The 15,645-nt window shown below is 39.4% G+C and overlaps 1 protein-coding gene across 1 annotated transcript in view; it reads left to right on the top strand.

Annotated features, from left to right (window-relative positions):
* Positions 1 to 13,491, top strand: part of SLCO4A1 (solute carrier organic anion transporter family member 4A1) — a 71,150-nt gene extending 57,659 nt beyond the window's left edge. The window contains exons 6-12 of the mRNA XM_072633346.1: positions 2,063 to 2,217; positions 5,051 to 5,246; positions 7,123 to 7,288; positions 7,394 to 7,566; positions 8,097 to 8,161; positions 9,300 to 9,448; positions 13,038 to 13,491. Coding sequence (XP_072489447.1) covers positions 2,063 to 2,217; positions 5,051 to 5,246; positions 7,123 to 7,288; positions 7,394 to 7,566; positions 8,097 to 8,161; positions 9,300 to 9,448; positions 13,038 to 13,202 — 1,069 coding nt within the window. The 3' untranslated portion in view covers positions 13,203 to 13,491. The remainder of the gene's footprint in view (positions 1 to 2,062; positions 2,218 to 5,050; positions 5,247 to 7,122; positions 7,289 to 7,393; positions 7,567 to 8,096; positions 8,162 to 9,299; positions 9,449 to 13,037) is intronic.
* The last annotated feature ends 2,154 nt before the right edge of the window (positions 13,492 to 15,645 follow it).

Below are 15,645 nucleotides of genomic sequence, written 5' to 3'. Positions count from 1 at the left end.
AATCTAACAAAAGGTTTTGAGTCTGCAGCATAAGTGGCGAGCAGAGTTCCATTCACTAAGGTTAGACAGGGCACTGCTTCAAATGAATAAAGGAGAGTGGCTTTTCATGTTGACTTGTGGTTTATCTCTGAGAAGGCTATTTCCCAGGGCTGCCCCGATCTGCCTCATTATGAGGAAGTAGCATCCTCCTCAATGCATTTTTCAGCTTTACAACTATACCCCCTGCAGTGTCATCCAAGATGAGTGATGGAGCATTAGTCAAAGAGGGCTCTGTTGGAAGCCGGTGCCTGTTGACCCACCAGCTAAATGCCCGCCTTTCCTTCCGAGTCAATGACTTTCACAAGCTCCCTTTCTAGTCATCTCTGTGACAGAGTGCCTTGGGAATGTGACCTTTTTTCTCCTTCTGTGACCCAGAAACTCTTCTTCAGGGTCTTCTGCCTTTAGACCTTGCAAATGCTCCCCAGAGTCTAAATTCACTGCTCAGCACCCCCAGATAAGCCACAGCACCAGCAAATTTTCTTGTCTTCCTGCCTCGTACGCCTCTTTCTTTGTTCTCTCTTTTGTCAGCAGAAGAGAAATTAGTTCCTCAGTTTTCAAGCCTGTGAAACTGAAGAGTATTAATTCTGTTCTCTCTTAATGTCTGTATATGTGGGATCGGCTGATAGAAATTATAATGGCTGGCCTGGGAATTAACAGACTTGAGAGTAAACCCTAGCTCCATTGCTGAGTCTCAAGTGAAGCAACAATAAATTATTTTTCCTTTGATTCCATCTTCAAAATGGCAAAGAAACATCAGGACAATGCAAATCACTCTTTGCAATAGGTTAGTATAGCACAGCTGAGCCAGACATGCCATCATCTCCGAATCAGGAATTAAAAGCAAACCTTGGAAGAAGCTTGCCTTATCTCTGCCAGTATTTTGACTTTCCTGGAATATATTTACTAGATCTTGTTATGTAATCATAAGAAAAGGAGGGGGTCTCTTTGACTTTCTAGGAGTCTCCCTTTTGCTCAGGTGAGAAGCCACAGATCACAAATCTCAAGGAGAAAATATGGAAACAAAGCTTTTTTATGAATCTTTCTCTCCGTTCTTAAAGTAGAGCATCTCAGGAATCAAAAACCTAGTTGAGGCACTGGACTTGGGAATCAAAAGATTTGGATTGGACCCTGGAATCTACCCTTCTTTGCTGTGCAACTTTGGGCAAATAATTACTTTCTGAACCTCAGTCTCTGTCTATACAAAAAAGAGTGGGGGCAGGGGCAGGATAGATTTTTCTGTCCATACCAAAAAAAAAAAGGGGGGGGGGAGATGGATTAGAAAGATGTTTAAGTGCCTTCTGGCTTTAATGCTCTGTGATTCCCCATTCCTCACCCCCACCCCCTATCTTCTCCAAGCCATCCTCCACATAGCTGCCAATTTAGTACTTCTAAAGTTGAGGTTCAATCGCATTACTCTCTTTCAAGAAATCTCAGTTGTTCCCTATTGACTTTAGGATAAAATGCAGACTCTTCCCTTAGCCATTTAAAGCCTTTCCCTGTTTGACTTTGAGTTGAATTTCTAGATTGATTATAAATTTTTCTCCCTAGAGTTCTACCTGTTCCACTCAAATTAGCATATGTATTGGTGCCCTGTATATGATATTCTGTGTCCCATTTCTGTCTTTGCACCAGTTCTTCTTCATGCCTGAATGCTATCTCTCCTAACTTCTGTCTCTTAGAATCCCTACCTTCCTCCAAAAGCCTCAGCTCACAAAACCATTCTGTATTTAATTATCTGTAACACGCTGTTTCAGTAAATTAGATCCCTTAAGGCCTGGGACTATAGTTTTTTTCTTTGTGTCACCGGTGTCTAGTACAGTGGTGTCTGGAATATGCAGGCCCTAATAAATTCTTCCTGGATTTAGCTGAAATCTGATGCAATCACTTTATTACATAATTTTTAGTCACTTATGATTTCAACCAAGTAAGACTTTTGGGGAAAAAAGAACACAGCTCAGGACTAGTAATTTGATTCTGATCTGCATTTTTCATTTCCGGTCCACTCTGACCTCCTGCTCTCCAGCTCAATCTGGCTGCTGCTGCGGAATCCTACATTCATCCTCCTCTGCTTAGCTGGGGCAACGGAGGCCACCCTTATTGCTGGCATGTCAACTTTTGGACCCAAGTTCCTGGAATCACAGTTCAGTTTAAGTGCTTCTGAAGCTGCTACCTTATTCGGTAAGAAACAATGTGTGAGTTTTTCTTGGGATCTCTCTGTAGGGAGAGCCTTTGAATAATTCAGCCAGATGTCTAATGAGCCTCTAGGAGTGTTTAGGAAGCTCTTTTCATAGTGCACTGTGACTCCTGTGATTGGCTCACTCAATGTGAATATAATCACTAATCAGTAGGAATTTGAAGGCTCTGGGGAGATTTGAGTTTAAAATCACAGTTAACTAATCTCCCTAGTACACAAATGCTCACCTTTTCCCAATTCTCTAACTCCTTTCCCCTTCCCCCCACCAGATGTGACATATCCTAGCCCCCATTTGGGAAAACTACCTAAGTTTTCATGTTGCTTGTCTTATTGTTTTTGTTTAATCATTTTTCAAGTCATTTCCTACTCTTCATGATGCCATTTGGGGTTTTCTTGGCAGATACTGGAGGGGCTTGCCATTTCTATCTTCAGCTCATTTTATAGATGAGGAAACTGAGGCAAACAGGATTAAGTGACTTGCCTAGAGTAACACAGCTAAGAAATAGCTGAGGCCGGATTTGAACTCAGGAAGAGGAGTCTTCCTGACTCCAGACCCAGCACTCTATTCACTGCACCATCTACCATGCCCTATGTCACCATGTGGTGAAATAGAAAGTTTTCTATTCCTTTTTGGCATTAAGCATCCTTAAAATGGGAGAGTGGAGCCAATCTTTTTATTTATTTGTTCAGTATTTAATTTTTTTCCCCAGTTACATGTAAAAACAATTTTTTTAACATTTGTTTTTAAAACTTTGAATTTCTAATTCTCATCCTCCCCATTCCCCCTCATTAAGAAGACAGGCAATTCCATATAGGTTATGTATGTGTAATCATTGCAAAACATGTCTGTAATCATCATGTTGTAAAAGAAAACGTAAACAAAAAAGAAACTCCAGAAAAATAAGAGTGGACCCAATCGTAATGGCAAAATGATTCTTCCAAACTATCACGTTCTCAAAGTTAAGTAGCAACAACTTTGATTGTTTCAGTTACCAGATGCTTAAATGTGTGTCACTATTGCCAGAACAGACACAAGATAATAGGCAACCTATAATTTTCAAATACAGCATCACTTGGTCTGTCTTGCTGGCAGCAGGCATATTTTCTCAAGAGCATTGTGAAAGTTCCTTCTCTACCAAACACACAGTGTCTTCCTTTCATCTCCAGGACCCATAGTTGATTGGCAGCTAGGAGCACAATTGGTGGAATACTGGACTTAGTGTTAGACCTGTGTTCAAATCCTGCCTAGGACACTTACTGACTGATTGGCAGCTAGTTGGAAAAATTGGTGTAATTCTGAACTTAGTATTAGAAAGATTTGTGTTCAAATCCTTCCTCAGACTCTTAACTGTCTGACTTGGGCAAGTCTCAGTCCCAGTTTCCTCATCTGTAAAACTGGAACAATAATAGTACCTACCTCACAGGAGTGTAATGAGGAACAGATGAGTTACGTAAAGCATTTTTCAAACTTGAAGTGACATATAAATGCAAGGATTTTCATTATTGTCATTATTATTATTTGGGCCATATTAAACTGTGTGATTATTCCATGTGGCTGGAAGTCACCACTCCCTACATGGCACCATGCTTTCCTGTATACACACATACACATACATACCTGTGAAGCTTGAGCTGTTTTATGTGGGACCTTATCATATAGATCTTATCCCACCGAGACTCAAATAATAGGTTAGATTTCAAGTCAAGAGACAGAAATTTAGGGTCCTTTTCCCAGTATTCATATTTTTCTTGTGTTCTGCAATCACCTTTCTTGGATCAAATTCAGATTAGTCATTCAAATTAGCAAAGTGCCTTATTCCTTCTGAAATTCTGCATTCTGCCTGAGCAATCAACAAACATTCATTAAGTATTTACTCTGTGCCAGGCACTATGCTGTATACTGGGGTTACAAAAGCAAAAATGAAATAGGGCTTGCCCTCAAGGAACTTAAACATTTCTATTTCTAAAATCACTTCCAGTTCTAAATCTATAAGCCTTTGCGCCTTCATAAATAATACCCTCAGAATGAAACAGACTAAACACCTCGTTTCATCTGAGTAATATTTTCTAACTGTCCCTTGGTATAGAAATATCCACTAAGCTCCAGAAAAGTTCTAGTCCTTGAAATATGAATAACAATTATTCATATTTTACCACTTGAATTAGAACATAAGCTTCTTGAGGGTAGGAATCCTCTTTTATAGTATTTTAATTCTCCAATTACATGTAAAGAATTTTTAACACTAATTTTTTAAAATTTTGAGTTCCAAATTGTCCCTTTCCCTCCTTAAGATATTAAGCAATTTGATGTAACTTGTGTATATGCTATCATATAAAATATATTTTCATATTAGTCATATTGTAAAAGAAAAAACAGTACAAAAGAAAATGAACACACACACAAAAAAAGTAAAAATAATATTTTGATCTCCATTCAGACTCCATCAGACTTTCCGTGGATATGGATAGCATTTTCCATCATGAGTCCTTTGGAGTTGTCTTGGGTCATTGTATTACTGAGAAGAGCCAAGTCATTCACATTTCTTCATCACACAGTGTTGCCAATACTGTATAGAATGCTTTCTTGGTTCTGCTTACTTCACTTCATATTAGTTCATGTAAGCCTTTCTAGGTTTTTCTGAAATCTGGAGGGCAGAAATTTTTTTTTACTTTTGTCACGGTAACTGGCTCAGAGTAGGCACTCCAGGTTTTTCAGAACCCTCTACATGCATTATTTCATTTTACCCTGAAGCTTCCCCAATCTAGTGATGAAGGGTAAATTCAAATTTCATATCAATGAAATTCTCTTTCTTGTAGGATACCTAGTGGTGCCAGCAGGGGGAGGAGGTACATTCCTTGGTGGATTCTTCGTGAACAAATTTAAGCTCCGGTGCTCAGGGATTATCAAGTTCTGCCTTCTTTGTACGTTGATAAGCCTGTTATCCATCTGCATATTTTTTGTGCACTGTCCAAACATGCCTGTGGCTGGTGTGACTCTTAAGTATAATGAGAGGTAAGAACCCATAAGCCAAGAGCCTATGTTTTGGTTGGAATGGCACATGGTAATTGGAGAGAACATCTGTGAGAAACAAAAGTGGTTACTGGGGTGGTGCATTTCAGGAGAGCTCTGGCTGCAGATGGGACTTCAGGTGGACTTAGAATGTCTAGCCTTTAATAGATCTTTAATGTTCCCATAAAATGGAAAATGGATTACCAGGTTGTACAGGTACTTGGAATACCAGGTTGTATAGGTACTTGGAACAGACTGTTGGCTGAGAAGACAGTCAATTATAATGGCTAGATCACTGAACTTAGAGACAGAGACCAAGGATTGACCCCCTGCCTATGCCCCTTACTATTTTTGTGAACTGCAGCAAGTTGCTTCCCTTCTTGGATAGGGAGACAAGTGGTCTAATGACTGGATTTGTAGACATGGGAGAAGGAAAAACTGAATTCAATGCCTGCCTCTGACACTGTGTAACAATGCACGAGCCACTTAAATTCTGAGAGCCTCAGTTTCCTTATGCTAAAATGGGGATAGTAATTCAGGTAATACCTACCTTACCAGGGATATTGTGTGGCTCAAATGAGGTAATGTACATAAAGTGCTTTGCAGACTTTAGTGTTTTGTAAATGTGCATTTTGTCTATTATTCTTGAGAAGTCTCCTTTGTCTCCTATGAAGAACTAGATCAGAGTATATGATTTCTAATATGTCTCTAGGCTCTAAATCTTATGATTCTGTGACTTTCTTAGACCTAAAATTTTTAAAATGAATGTCTCCATTCCTCTAAAATTATAAGTGATGGTACTCTACAAGAGAAACAGCAGATTAATTGATTACTTCTTTTACTTGGGAGAATTTAAAGCATAACTGTCTTTTAAAAGAAATTTTTGGGGTTTTTTCCCCAATATTTCCCACCAATCTTCTTCTCAGTGGCTTTTTTAATTCCTTAGTCACGTATTTAACTCTACCTCCCCATGATTTGGCTCCAACCTACCTTACCAGGCTTATTTTACAGTGTCTATCTCCATTATAGTTTCTATGTCCCAACCAAAGCTATTCTTTGACCTTATGATGCCGATTCCTGGTTTCTGCCTTGTGCAGCCATCCCACATGCTTGGATCAAATCCATCCCTCAACCTCCTCTGAAGAATTCTTTTCTTTTCTCAAGGCTTGGCTCAAGTGCCACCTTCCTTTGAAGCCTTCCCTTATTTCTTTGAATTCCTTTGAAAATATTCTTTCTAAATGCATTTTGACTGAATCTCTCTTTTACCCCCAACACACACCGCCTGCTGTTATAAGGTAGTATTTCTCTGTACAAATGAGGTCAAAGCTGTAATTAGCACATGACAACCAGTGCTTTGTCCCAGAATGCTAACAATCAGGTGGTGTACAGTTGGCTTTCATGCTTTATGGTTCTTCCATAGCTTTGCATTACCCAGTGGGATCTTTTCTTGCTTCTTTTCCTAGACCAGCCACCCCTAATGATGCTTTTGCTCTTATATACTCTCCCAGAGCCTGCTTGTCTTCCTGCCTTCCCCCCAGCACCAGTCATGTGTCCACCTCAGGTAGACTGCTTGCATTGTGATGCCAGGCCTGGAGATCTGTGCCATGTGAGATTCTTGGGATCCGTGGCAATGGCAGTGATGCCAGTCTCTCCAGCAGCTGCTTTGAGGTCTAGGTTTCTTCTTCTAGGTTCTTCACCCCAACCAAATCCACTCCAGGTGCCAGAAGTCTTTAGTTATGACTCTATATGTCATATACTCCTCCCTACTCCCAGTTGGCAATAAATTCCTTGAGGACAGGGAATATGTCATTTTTATGTGCCTGTCACATAATAGCTACTTAATAAATGTTTGCTGAATTGGATCTCCTGTTTTCTCTAGCATGTTGCCAGAAGGCAGTCTACAGCTGTTGGCTTCCTGCAATGAGAAATGTGGATGTCTGAGGGAGAGCTACAGTCCAGTGTGCGGTACAGATAATGTGATGTACTATTCTCCCTGCCATGCTGGGTGCTCCACAGTGTCCACACTCCCAGAAGGGGGCAAGAAGGTAGGTGACACTGTCTGCACTGGTTTGTTCTATGAGAAACTTTAACATGATCCATTCCTTCCACTGGGTAATTGGTAACTGGTGTAATGTTATTGGGCTTCCCAGGTTTACCGTGACTGTAGCTGTATTCCTCAGCATTTCCCTTCTCGTTTGGGTCATGCTACAGCAGGGAAATGCACTTCATCTTGTCAGAGGAAGTCCCTTCTTCTGGTTTTCGTATTCGTTGTAATTTTATTTACATTCCTAAGCAGCATTCCTGCTTTAACTGCAACTTTACGGTAAGAAACTGGGTCGGGTTTTTGATCTGTACTAAAGCCTCGCTTTCAGCAAGTTAAGCTCTGGAGCATCATGAGCCCAGCAAACCGATAGCTCAGATTCTGACCATGATTTCTTGAATCATTTTCTTTAAAGGGTCTAAATTTGTGTTACAGTTCAGTGGGTTGTAGCATCATAGATTTAAAGCTGGAAGGAACTTCAGAGATTACTCAATACAAACCCCTCATTTTACAGAAATCATTTCCAAGAAAGGAAATGACTTAGATACTGTTATGGAGCAGAGCCATGATTCAAACCCAGACCTACTGACTTGAAATCCATTGTCCTCATCATTGGGCCATACTACCACTGAATGAATCAAATGGCCCTAAGAATGCTATTCATACCATGAACCCTGCCAAAAAGATGTTAATATAGTATACCTGCCACTGCTGAGATGTGTTCTGAAATAGGCACTGTCTAACTGAGGCTGTAGTATTTAAAGAATATCATTTTTGTATACACTTTTAACTCTGATAACTTTGTCTTGTAGGTGTGTCTCTGACCGGCAGAGATCCTTTGCACTAGGAATTCAATGGATTGTAGTACGCACTCTAGGTACAGTATAGTATATTAAAGGAGGTGCAATCTGAGAGCTTCCATGTGCTTTCTTCTCATAACATCAGGGGGAGTCAAAAGACCCATGTGCAATTCAAGAATGTTATTTGACTAACTCTAAGTGACAAATTTAACTTTTTCCAAAAACCTACCTCTGTGTTTTAATGTGCCATATCATAAAGACATTGGTTCATATACCAAAACGTCTTTCTCTCAAAATCTTCCCCTCTTCCAGATTTCCCTGTTACTATCAAAGGCACTTCCATCCTTCCAGTCATCCAAGGCTAGCAACCTTGGTTTTATCCTTCCTGCCCTCTCTCATCCCACATATCCAGTCCATTGCCAAATCTTGTCATTTCTACTTTCATAGCATCCCTTGTATACGTCCCCTTTTCTCCATTCACCCAGCCTTGACCCTGGTGCAGGCTCTCATTTCTTGCCTGGAACAATTACCTTCAAACCTCAAGACTCTTCCCACTCCAACAGATCCTCCACTCAATTTCCAAACAGCTTTTCCTAAAGCACAGATCTGATCATGTCAGCCTTCTACTTATTGAACTCTTTATTACCTCCAGAATCAATTCTTTTTTTAAATCCTTTCTTTGGTGTTTAAAACCTTTTCTACCACTGATCCTTCTTCCTTTTCCAGTCTTATTAAACTTTGCACTCCTCTGCACACTCTGCAATGAAACTACACTGGCCTACTTGCAATTTCTGGCACAGCACAATCCATCACCCACCTCTATGCTTTTGCCTTGTCTGTCCCTTATGTCTGGATTTCTCTTCATCTCCCCCTCTTAGCTTCCTTGGCTTCCTTCAAGATTTGGTTTATATTTCACCTTCTACAAGAAGCCTTTCTCTGTCCTCTCAGGTGCTTGTGCCTTGCCCTGAGATTATCTCTAACCAATTCTGTGTATCTTATGTATACCTAGTGAATTACTTGTCTCCTCCATTAGAATGGGAGCTCCTTGAGGGCAGGGCCTTTTCTCTTAGCCTTCCTTTGTATCTCTACTACTTAGAACAGTGCCTGTATCACAGAAAGTGCTTCATAAATGTTTGTTGACTGACCATAGGACTAACATCAAGACCCAACTTATAGGAGCTCTGCAAATGTAAAATGCTATTTCTTTCCCTACAGGTGGAATTCCAGGCCCAATTGCCTTTGGTTGGGTGATTGATAAAGCTTGCTTACTCTGGCAGGACCAATGTGGAGAACAGGGATCTTGCTACATTTATCAGAACTCTGCCATGAGCCACTACATCCTTATTGCTGGAATTGTTTACAAGGTGAGTTAGTACCATATCTTATTTCCTTAGTTCATGTCATGTTAGTAGAAATGAGAAGCCCTGCAGGGAACATTTCAAGAGTCTGTTTGAGTTTGAAAAATGTTTTTTGCACTTTACTTATAGGAGGGTTTGCCAAAAATCAGCAGATCATATATACTCTTAAATTGGAACTAGGGTCTTCTACTGGTAGATTCTGTATTCTCATTGGTGCAGCCATGCCCTATTCTCTACCTCACTACTTCCCTCTTCCCAGGGAAAAGAACCTAGACAATAGTAACATCCCTTTTTAGTCTACCTAGGTTCTTTGTTTAGCTGTTAATCTTCACAATCATTTTTCTTCAGTGATCTTAAGGCATCAAGAAAATGAGAAGTAGTGCTTCCTCACCAAAAGACTGGGAATCTCTAAGTTGCATATTTAATTCTATGTATTAATATTTTGATTGATGTGCTGATGTTAGTGTCTTTTCTATGATAATCAGTCAGGTATCCTTTGTTCTTAAATTCCAAGACAGTCTTCATCATGATCCTCTTTAATTACAACACTTGAAAAATATGAATTCGAATTCCTTAGAATATTGACTTTCTCAATACTTGGTACAACTCAAAAAAGAAAGGAAAAAATACTGACTTGGAGTCATGCAAACTGGGTTCAAAAACCTGCCCCTGACCTGCACCTGTGTGACCTTAGGCATATATATCACTTAACTTCCCTGGCTCTTAGTTTTCTCATCTGTATAATTAGGGGGCTGAGTACTATGGCCTCTGAGGTCCCCTTCCCTGTAATCCCATATGGCAGAATTGTGTGTTTGTCCTTCTTTGCCAAAGAAGACCATGCCATCAGAAAAATAATGTCATGACTTGCCTTTGACTTTGTTTTGAGTGAGGGAGGGCTGTGCAGGTCACCAGCCTCACTTCTTCTCCAGAGCCATCTGAATCCAGTGACCAGATATTCATCAGGATGACTGGAGATGACCCAGGATGATGCAATTGGGGTTAAGTAACTTGCCCAAGGTCACACAGCTAGTGAGTGTCAAGTGTCTGAGGTGAGATTTGAACTCAGGTCCTCCTGACTTCTGCAATGGTGCTCTATCCATTGCACCACCTAGCTGCCCCTTATGGCAGAATTAGAAGGGTACCAAAAGGTCTGCTTACTCAGAATGTCAAAAAGATAGCTAGGGTGCATAGTGGATAGAATACTGGTCTTGGAGGCAAGAAGACCTGATTTCATATCCTCCCTCAGACACTTAGTAGCTGTGTGATGATGGGGAAAACCATTGAATCTCTCACTTCCCGCTTCCTCATTTGAGGAAGGTAGACTTGATTAGCTTCCAGTGCTAAGTCTATGATTCCATGATAATTGCAGCTCATATTTTTTCATTGGGAAAGAAGGAAGAGGAGCAATTGGAATTAAAAATATGAAATACTTGGATTTCATTCTTATCTCTGGAAAGGTTTGTCATGAAGTCAATTGACATAGAATTAACCTAGTACAGCGGTCCTTACTTAGGTCATAATATCCTTATCTACAAATAGGAAAATGTTTAATTTTCATACTTAGCCAGTGATATCATTTGGTTTTCTTTCATTCCTATGCTTATTTAACATAAGATTAGACATGCGTATTACAATATTTTAGGATCACAATGAAAACTGGAAGGAAATATCTTAGCCCTTTTTAAATATCTTAGCCTTTTTTTAATGGCATTTTGCAGGCTGGTAAAGCCCGTGGACCTCTTCTCAGGAAAACATTTTTAAATATGCAAAATAAAATGCATAATGTTATAAACAGAGCTATTCTGGCAAATATTTAACAACTATCTAGAAGAAAAATTTATCCACCTCTTTTAAGTTTAATCTGCATATTAACATTTTTCCACTCTTGTTAAGTCTAGATACTTTAAAAAAATGGTAAATCAAGTCCTGATTTTGTAGCATTTGCTCATTTTTGAGGTGTAAATACTCGTGCTGAAGATTCCCAATTGGCTCCTGGGGCTGGTATGAGCTGACTTCAATACTTACACTCCTGGGACTTGCAAAGAAAATCAATTATACTAAAATATAGCAAATAAAATATCTTTAAAAATAAGTTCACAGCTTCAAGGTTAAGAACACCTAATCTAGCCTAACCTGGTAGTGTTCAATAGGGATGAACTTTTAAATGTAAAACTGCAGAGTTTTACAACAAGTCAAGAACTAGCTGCTAAGGCTCCTTTCAGTTTTCATGGGTAGGGTAAGCTATGCCTCATGCCATATTGGATGTGAAGAACAGTGACTTTTACATTAACTGAAGCCTTCCGACACTATTATAAATGTTCACAAGAAGACAAGATGAAGGATAGAAGAACACAACATGTTGGCTTAATGTTTAAAAAGTCATTATGCTACTTTACCCTCATAGGAGAGACTCTAGAGTGCCATTTCATTGTCATAGAGAACTGTGCTTACTCACACCACCCATATGAGTGGGTCTTCCTAGCTTTGAGGCCAGCACTATCCACTATACCACACTGCTTCTTATTGCCCCCTCTATTTAAAGTAAATATAACAATTCCAAATTATCCAGAATCTAAGCAAATATTCAAGTATTCATTGGAGTTTGGGGTTGCTTATTTTTAGAACCCTTCAATTTACAGGGTTGTTTTAATGTTCATTAGCACGTTGAAGTAAACCCATTGACATTGCTTCTGAACAGTAATTGTTAATGTTTACATTATGCCTGCTATGTGCCAGACAGCTTGCTAACCACCTTATCAATATTATCTTTTTTGACCTTCACAATAACTCTGGGAAGTAGGTACTCTTACTATCCCCATTTTACAGATGAGGAAACCAAAGCAAACAGATATTAAGTGACTTGCCTAGAGTCACACAGATAGTATGTATATGAGGCCAGATTTACACCTAAGTCTTCCTGTCTCTAAACTTGGAGTGCTTTCTTGCTTCTGAACTAATCCTTGTACTTTTCATAACTGATACAGTCCTTCACATGCAACTTAAACAGTTTTTGAATGACCTTATTGATATTTAAATTTGAACTCACTGATCATTCAACAAATATTGAATTCATTCATTCAGATATGGAAGAGAGATAGATGTGTGATCTTATTGGTGTAGGGAACTCACAGGTGAGGAAACTATCTCTAGCAATGCAAGTTGGTACCCACTATACAGTTTACAGTCTTACGGAGTTATCTGAATGCTGATAGGTAAATGATTGACAGATTGTCATCATCATCACTGAATATATATTCAGCACCACAGATATAAATTTCCCAGCATGGGGCTACCCCCATACTGTATTCTCTAGCCCTGATCCCAGAATGACCTACAGTAGAACACTATGTATAGGTATTCTAGGAGGTTATTTGGGCATACTGACAGGTGTCAGGGATCTTATGCCTACTGAAATTTAAATCTAGGATATTTGAAAAAGGGATTATTACCTTTAGGAGAAAATGGAAATTTTAGTTGTAAATTCTGAACTTGTGCTTCTGGTATCCTATGTCTTTTGAGAAACCCTATTAGACTTTTAATCTCTTGATATATCAGTAAAAAAAAAAATCCAAAACTTAACTCTTTTTTTCCATAGGTGCTTGGGATTGTTTTCTTTGGCTCAGCCTTTTTGCTGTATAAGCCACCAAGAGACAAACCAGACTCTCCAGCAGCATCTTCTCCCAGCAGTTCAAGTGCTTCTGAAAACACCACTGACCTCCAAGAACATGGCTCTGTCCTACAAAGCCTGAACAGCGTTTAAAAGTCACACTGTCTCTCCATCTCAGCCCCGTATCCCAATGTATTACGCCCCATTTAATTTTATCACTTATGTCTGTACTCAGTTGCCTGAGAAGGGCTAACTAAGCACTTACTTGTTCTTCTTAACAGAACTTATAAACCACTCTGATGTGCTCCAGTCCATCTTTACCCTTAAAAAAGCATATTGAACTCTCGTATTTGAGAGTAACTGAAAGACTTCTTATTATTGAGACAAACCGATGGATTAAATTTTGATTTCCTCAGTAAAGAAAAGTAAACTTATTTTAGTCACATGTAAGCATGAAGGGAGAAAAAAGAGAAGAATGAGGCTAGGCCTGAACATAGGAGGAAAGCATGAAGTTTCTCTGTTCTAACTCTGCCTCCTCGTAAGGAAAGGTGGTAACAGAAAGAAGAGACTAAATAGAGAGGAGACAGGAAGGAAACAAGTGCTTGGACTTCACAGGAAGGAAGGAGGGGCCTGTCTGAATCCACAACCACTATCACCACGCATGACTTAAGCGTTGCTGTGGCAACGTCTATTGCAGATAGACCTTATTAACTTAGATTGATCTTAGGAGCTGAAGGCTCAGCCAGGTCACCACAAGGAATGTCAGACCTCACCTTGGTCTTCCTTATGTTCTGTCACTGCCAAAGCCTCTGATCCTGTACCCTTTCCTGAGCTCCTTTGGTTCCTCAACTGTGGTTTCTATTTCAGTATACTTTAATTGAAACACGTGGTCTTGGAAGACATTTAAGGATCCACTTGAATTCACTGAAAGCTTTTTTTTTTTTTTTTAACTAGAGACAAAACAAGGATCTATGCAATTTTAGATTAGCTTTTTAAAAAATACCAAATGGCTGAGTTTGTTTGAAAGTGTGCGTGAACTTTGGAATTTGTTGTTAGAGAAAAGGAGGAAATTAGTTTGGTAGTTTCCTTATAGGGTCCCTGATATACTGTAGACTTTTTAAAAAAATTGTGATGTATTTTTTATTGAATCTTGTTGGTGAATGTATAAAATTATTATTCTTTCTTGGAGAAAACTACTGATCAGTTGTCTAGTAAGAAGACAGAGCCAAACCTTTCTTTCTCTTTCCATCTCTGTCTCTCTGTCTCTCTCTTTCTCTCTCACTGTCTTTCTCAAATTTGCACACATAAGCACAATTTCTATTTATTTGTGAAGATATTACCCAACATGACTTCAATCCTAAGTGTGACAAAGGAAACTTTTCTATTTACAAAGAGACTCTCTGGAGGCCCTTTTAAAAACCAGTCTATTGAATCAAGTAGAGTTCATCCTGGCATCAGTTGTCTTCACAGATTCCCTGCCCTTTGATCTTACATGTATGTGTTCAGACAAAGAAAGGCATAAAAGCAGTTAAATTGCAGTACCATGAAAAATGGTGTTCCTTTGTGTAGGCTTTTCTTCTTTTCGCTGACCATTACAATGTAGGAGAACAGCTCTGTAACCACATTGCCCCCCCCACTCAAGCACTTTTTGGGGCTTTCCTGGACCATTTAAAGTCTGCAGTGATTACTTGACTTGGACCATTGGGGAGGAGCCTTTGAGAAAGGGGCCATTAACACAGATAAAGTGTGACATGGTTTAAGTAAATATTTATAATGCTGCAGTTTTTAGGCTTGACGACTAGTGTATAGGAAGTGTGATTAAACTGGATGCTCAGATGTGATACACATGGTGTATGCTGGTGTGAAATCAGGAGCTTAAACCTCCTAAAAAGTTTGTGTGCATTTACCATGTCCTAGGTGAAATTGTATATATGTACATGTACTGTATTTTTAATATTTAAAGATTTCCACACACCCCCATAACAAAGTCCTATATTTCTATGAATTCAGAATTGACTAGTTGTCATTGTTGTTTTTTTTTAACAAGGTCTTTGTATAAACTTTATTAGCTCTAAACTTGGTTAAAGGGCAAAGAGCACTTCTGACCTCATGGGCAACGCAGATGAAATGCCAAGCACCATCCTAGGTCCTTTTGTTTTCCTGTATCATCTGAATGATGTTTTGTTTGCCTAAGGTCCATTGAGTCCCTGGGAGGTGCGGCCTTTGGGATCAAGGGCAAATGTGCTCCTACTCACAAGCATAAGTACTTCCTGCTAGATTAGGACCAGGCAGCATAATTGAATGAAGCTACTATGTTTGGGAAAGCCTGACAAAAGTCAGTTACTCCTCTTCCTGGTAGCACTGATGTTGGAGCTGTGTGTGGCTCTGTGTGTGTGTATGTATGTATGTATGTATGTATGTATATATGTATGTATGTGTATTGGGGGAGAAATAGACAAGCTATCTCCTCACTTCCAGTTTTAGAGGTAGTTGTATCAGGGTAGCCTAAATCTAATATGAAGGAGGGTGGCAAGGAGGTTAGATTTATTGACCCATTCCTAGGGTTCAGCCTGCCATTCCTTAGGAGCCCTGTACA

The sequence above is a fragment of the Notamacropus eugenii genome, chromosome 1 (genome assembly GCF_028372415.1).
Source record: "Notamacropus eugenii isolate mMacEug1 chromosome 1, mMacEug1.pri_v2, whole genome shotgun sequence".
NCBI lineage: Eukaryota > Metazoa > Chordata > Mammalia > Diprotodontia > Macropodidae > Notamacropus > Notamacropus eugenii.
Note: the sequence above shows the minus strand (reverse complement) of the source record. Positions and strands in the feature narration are given on the sequence as shown.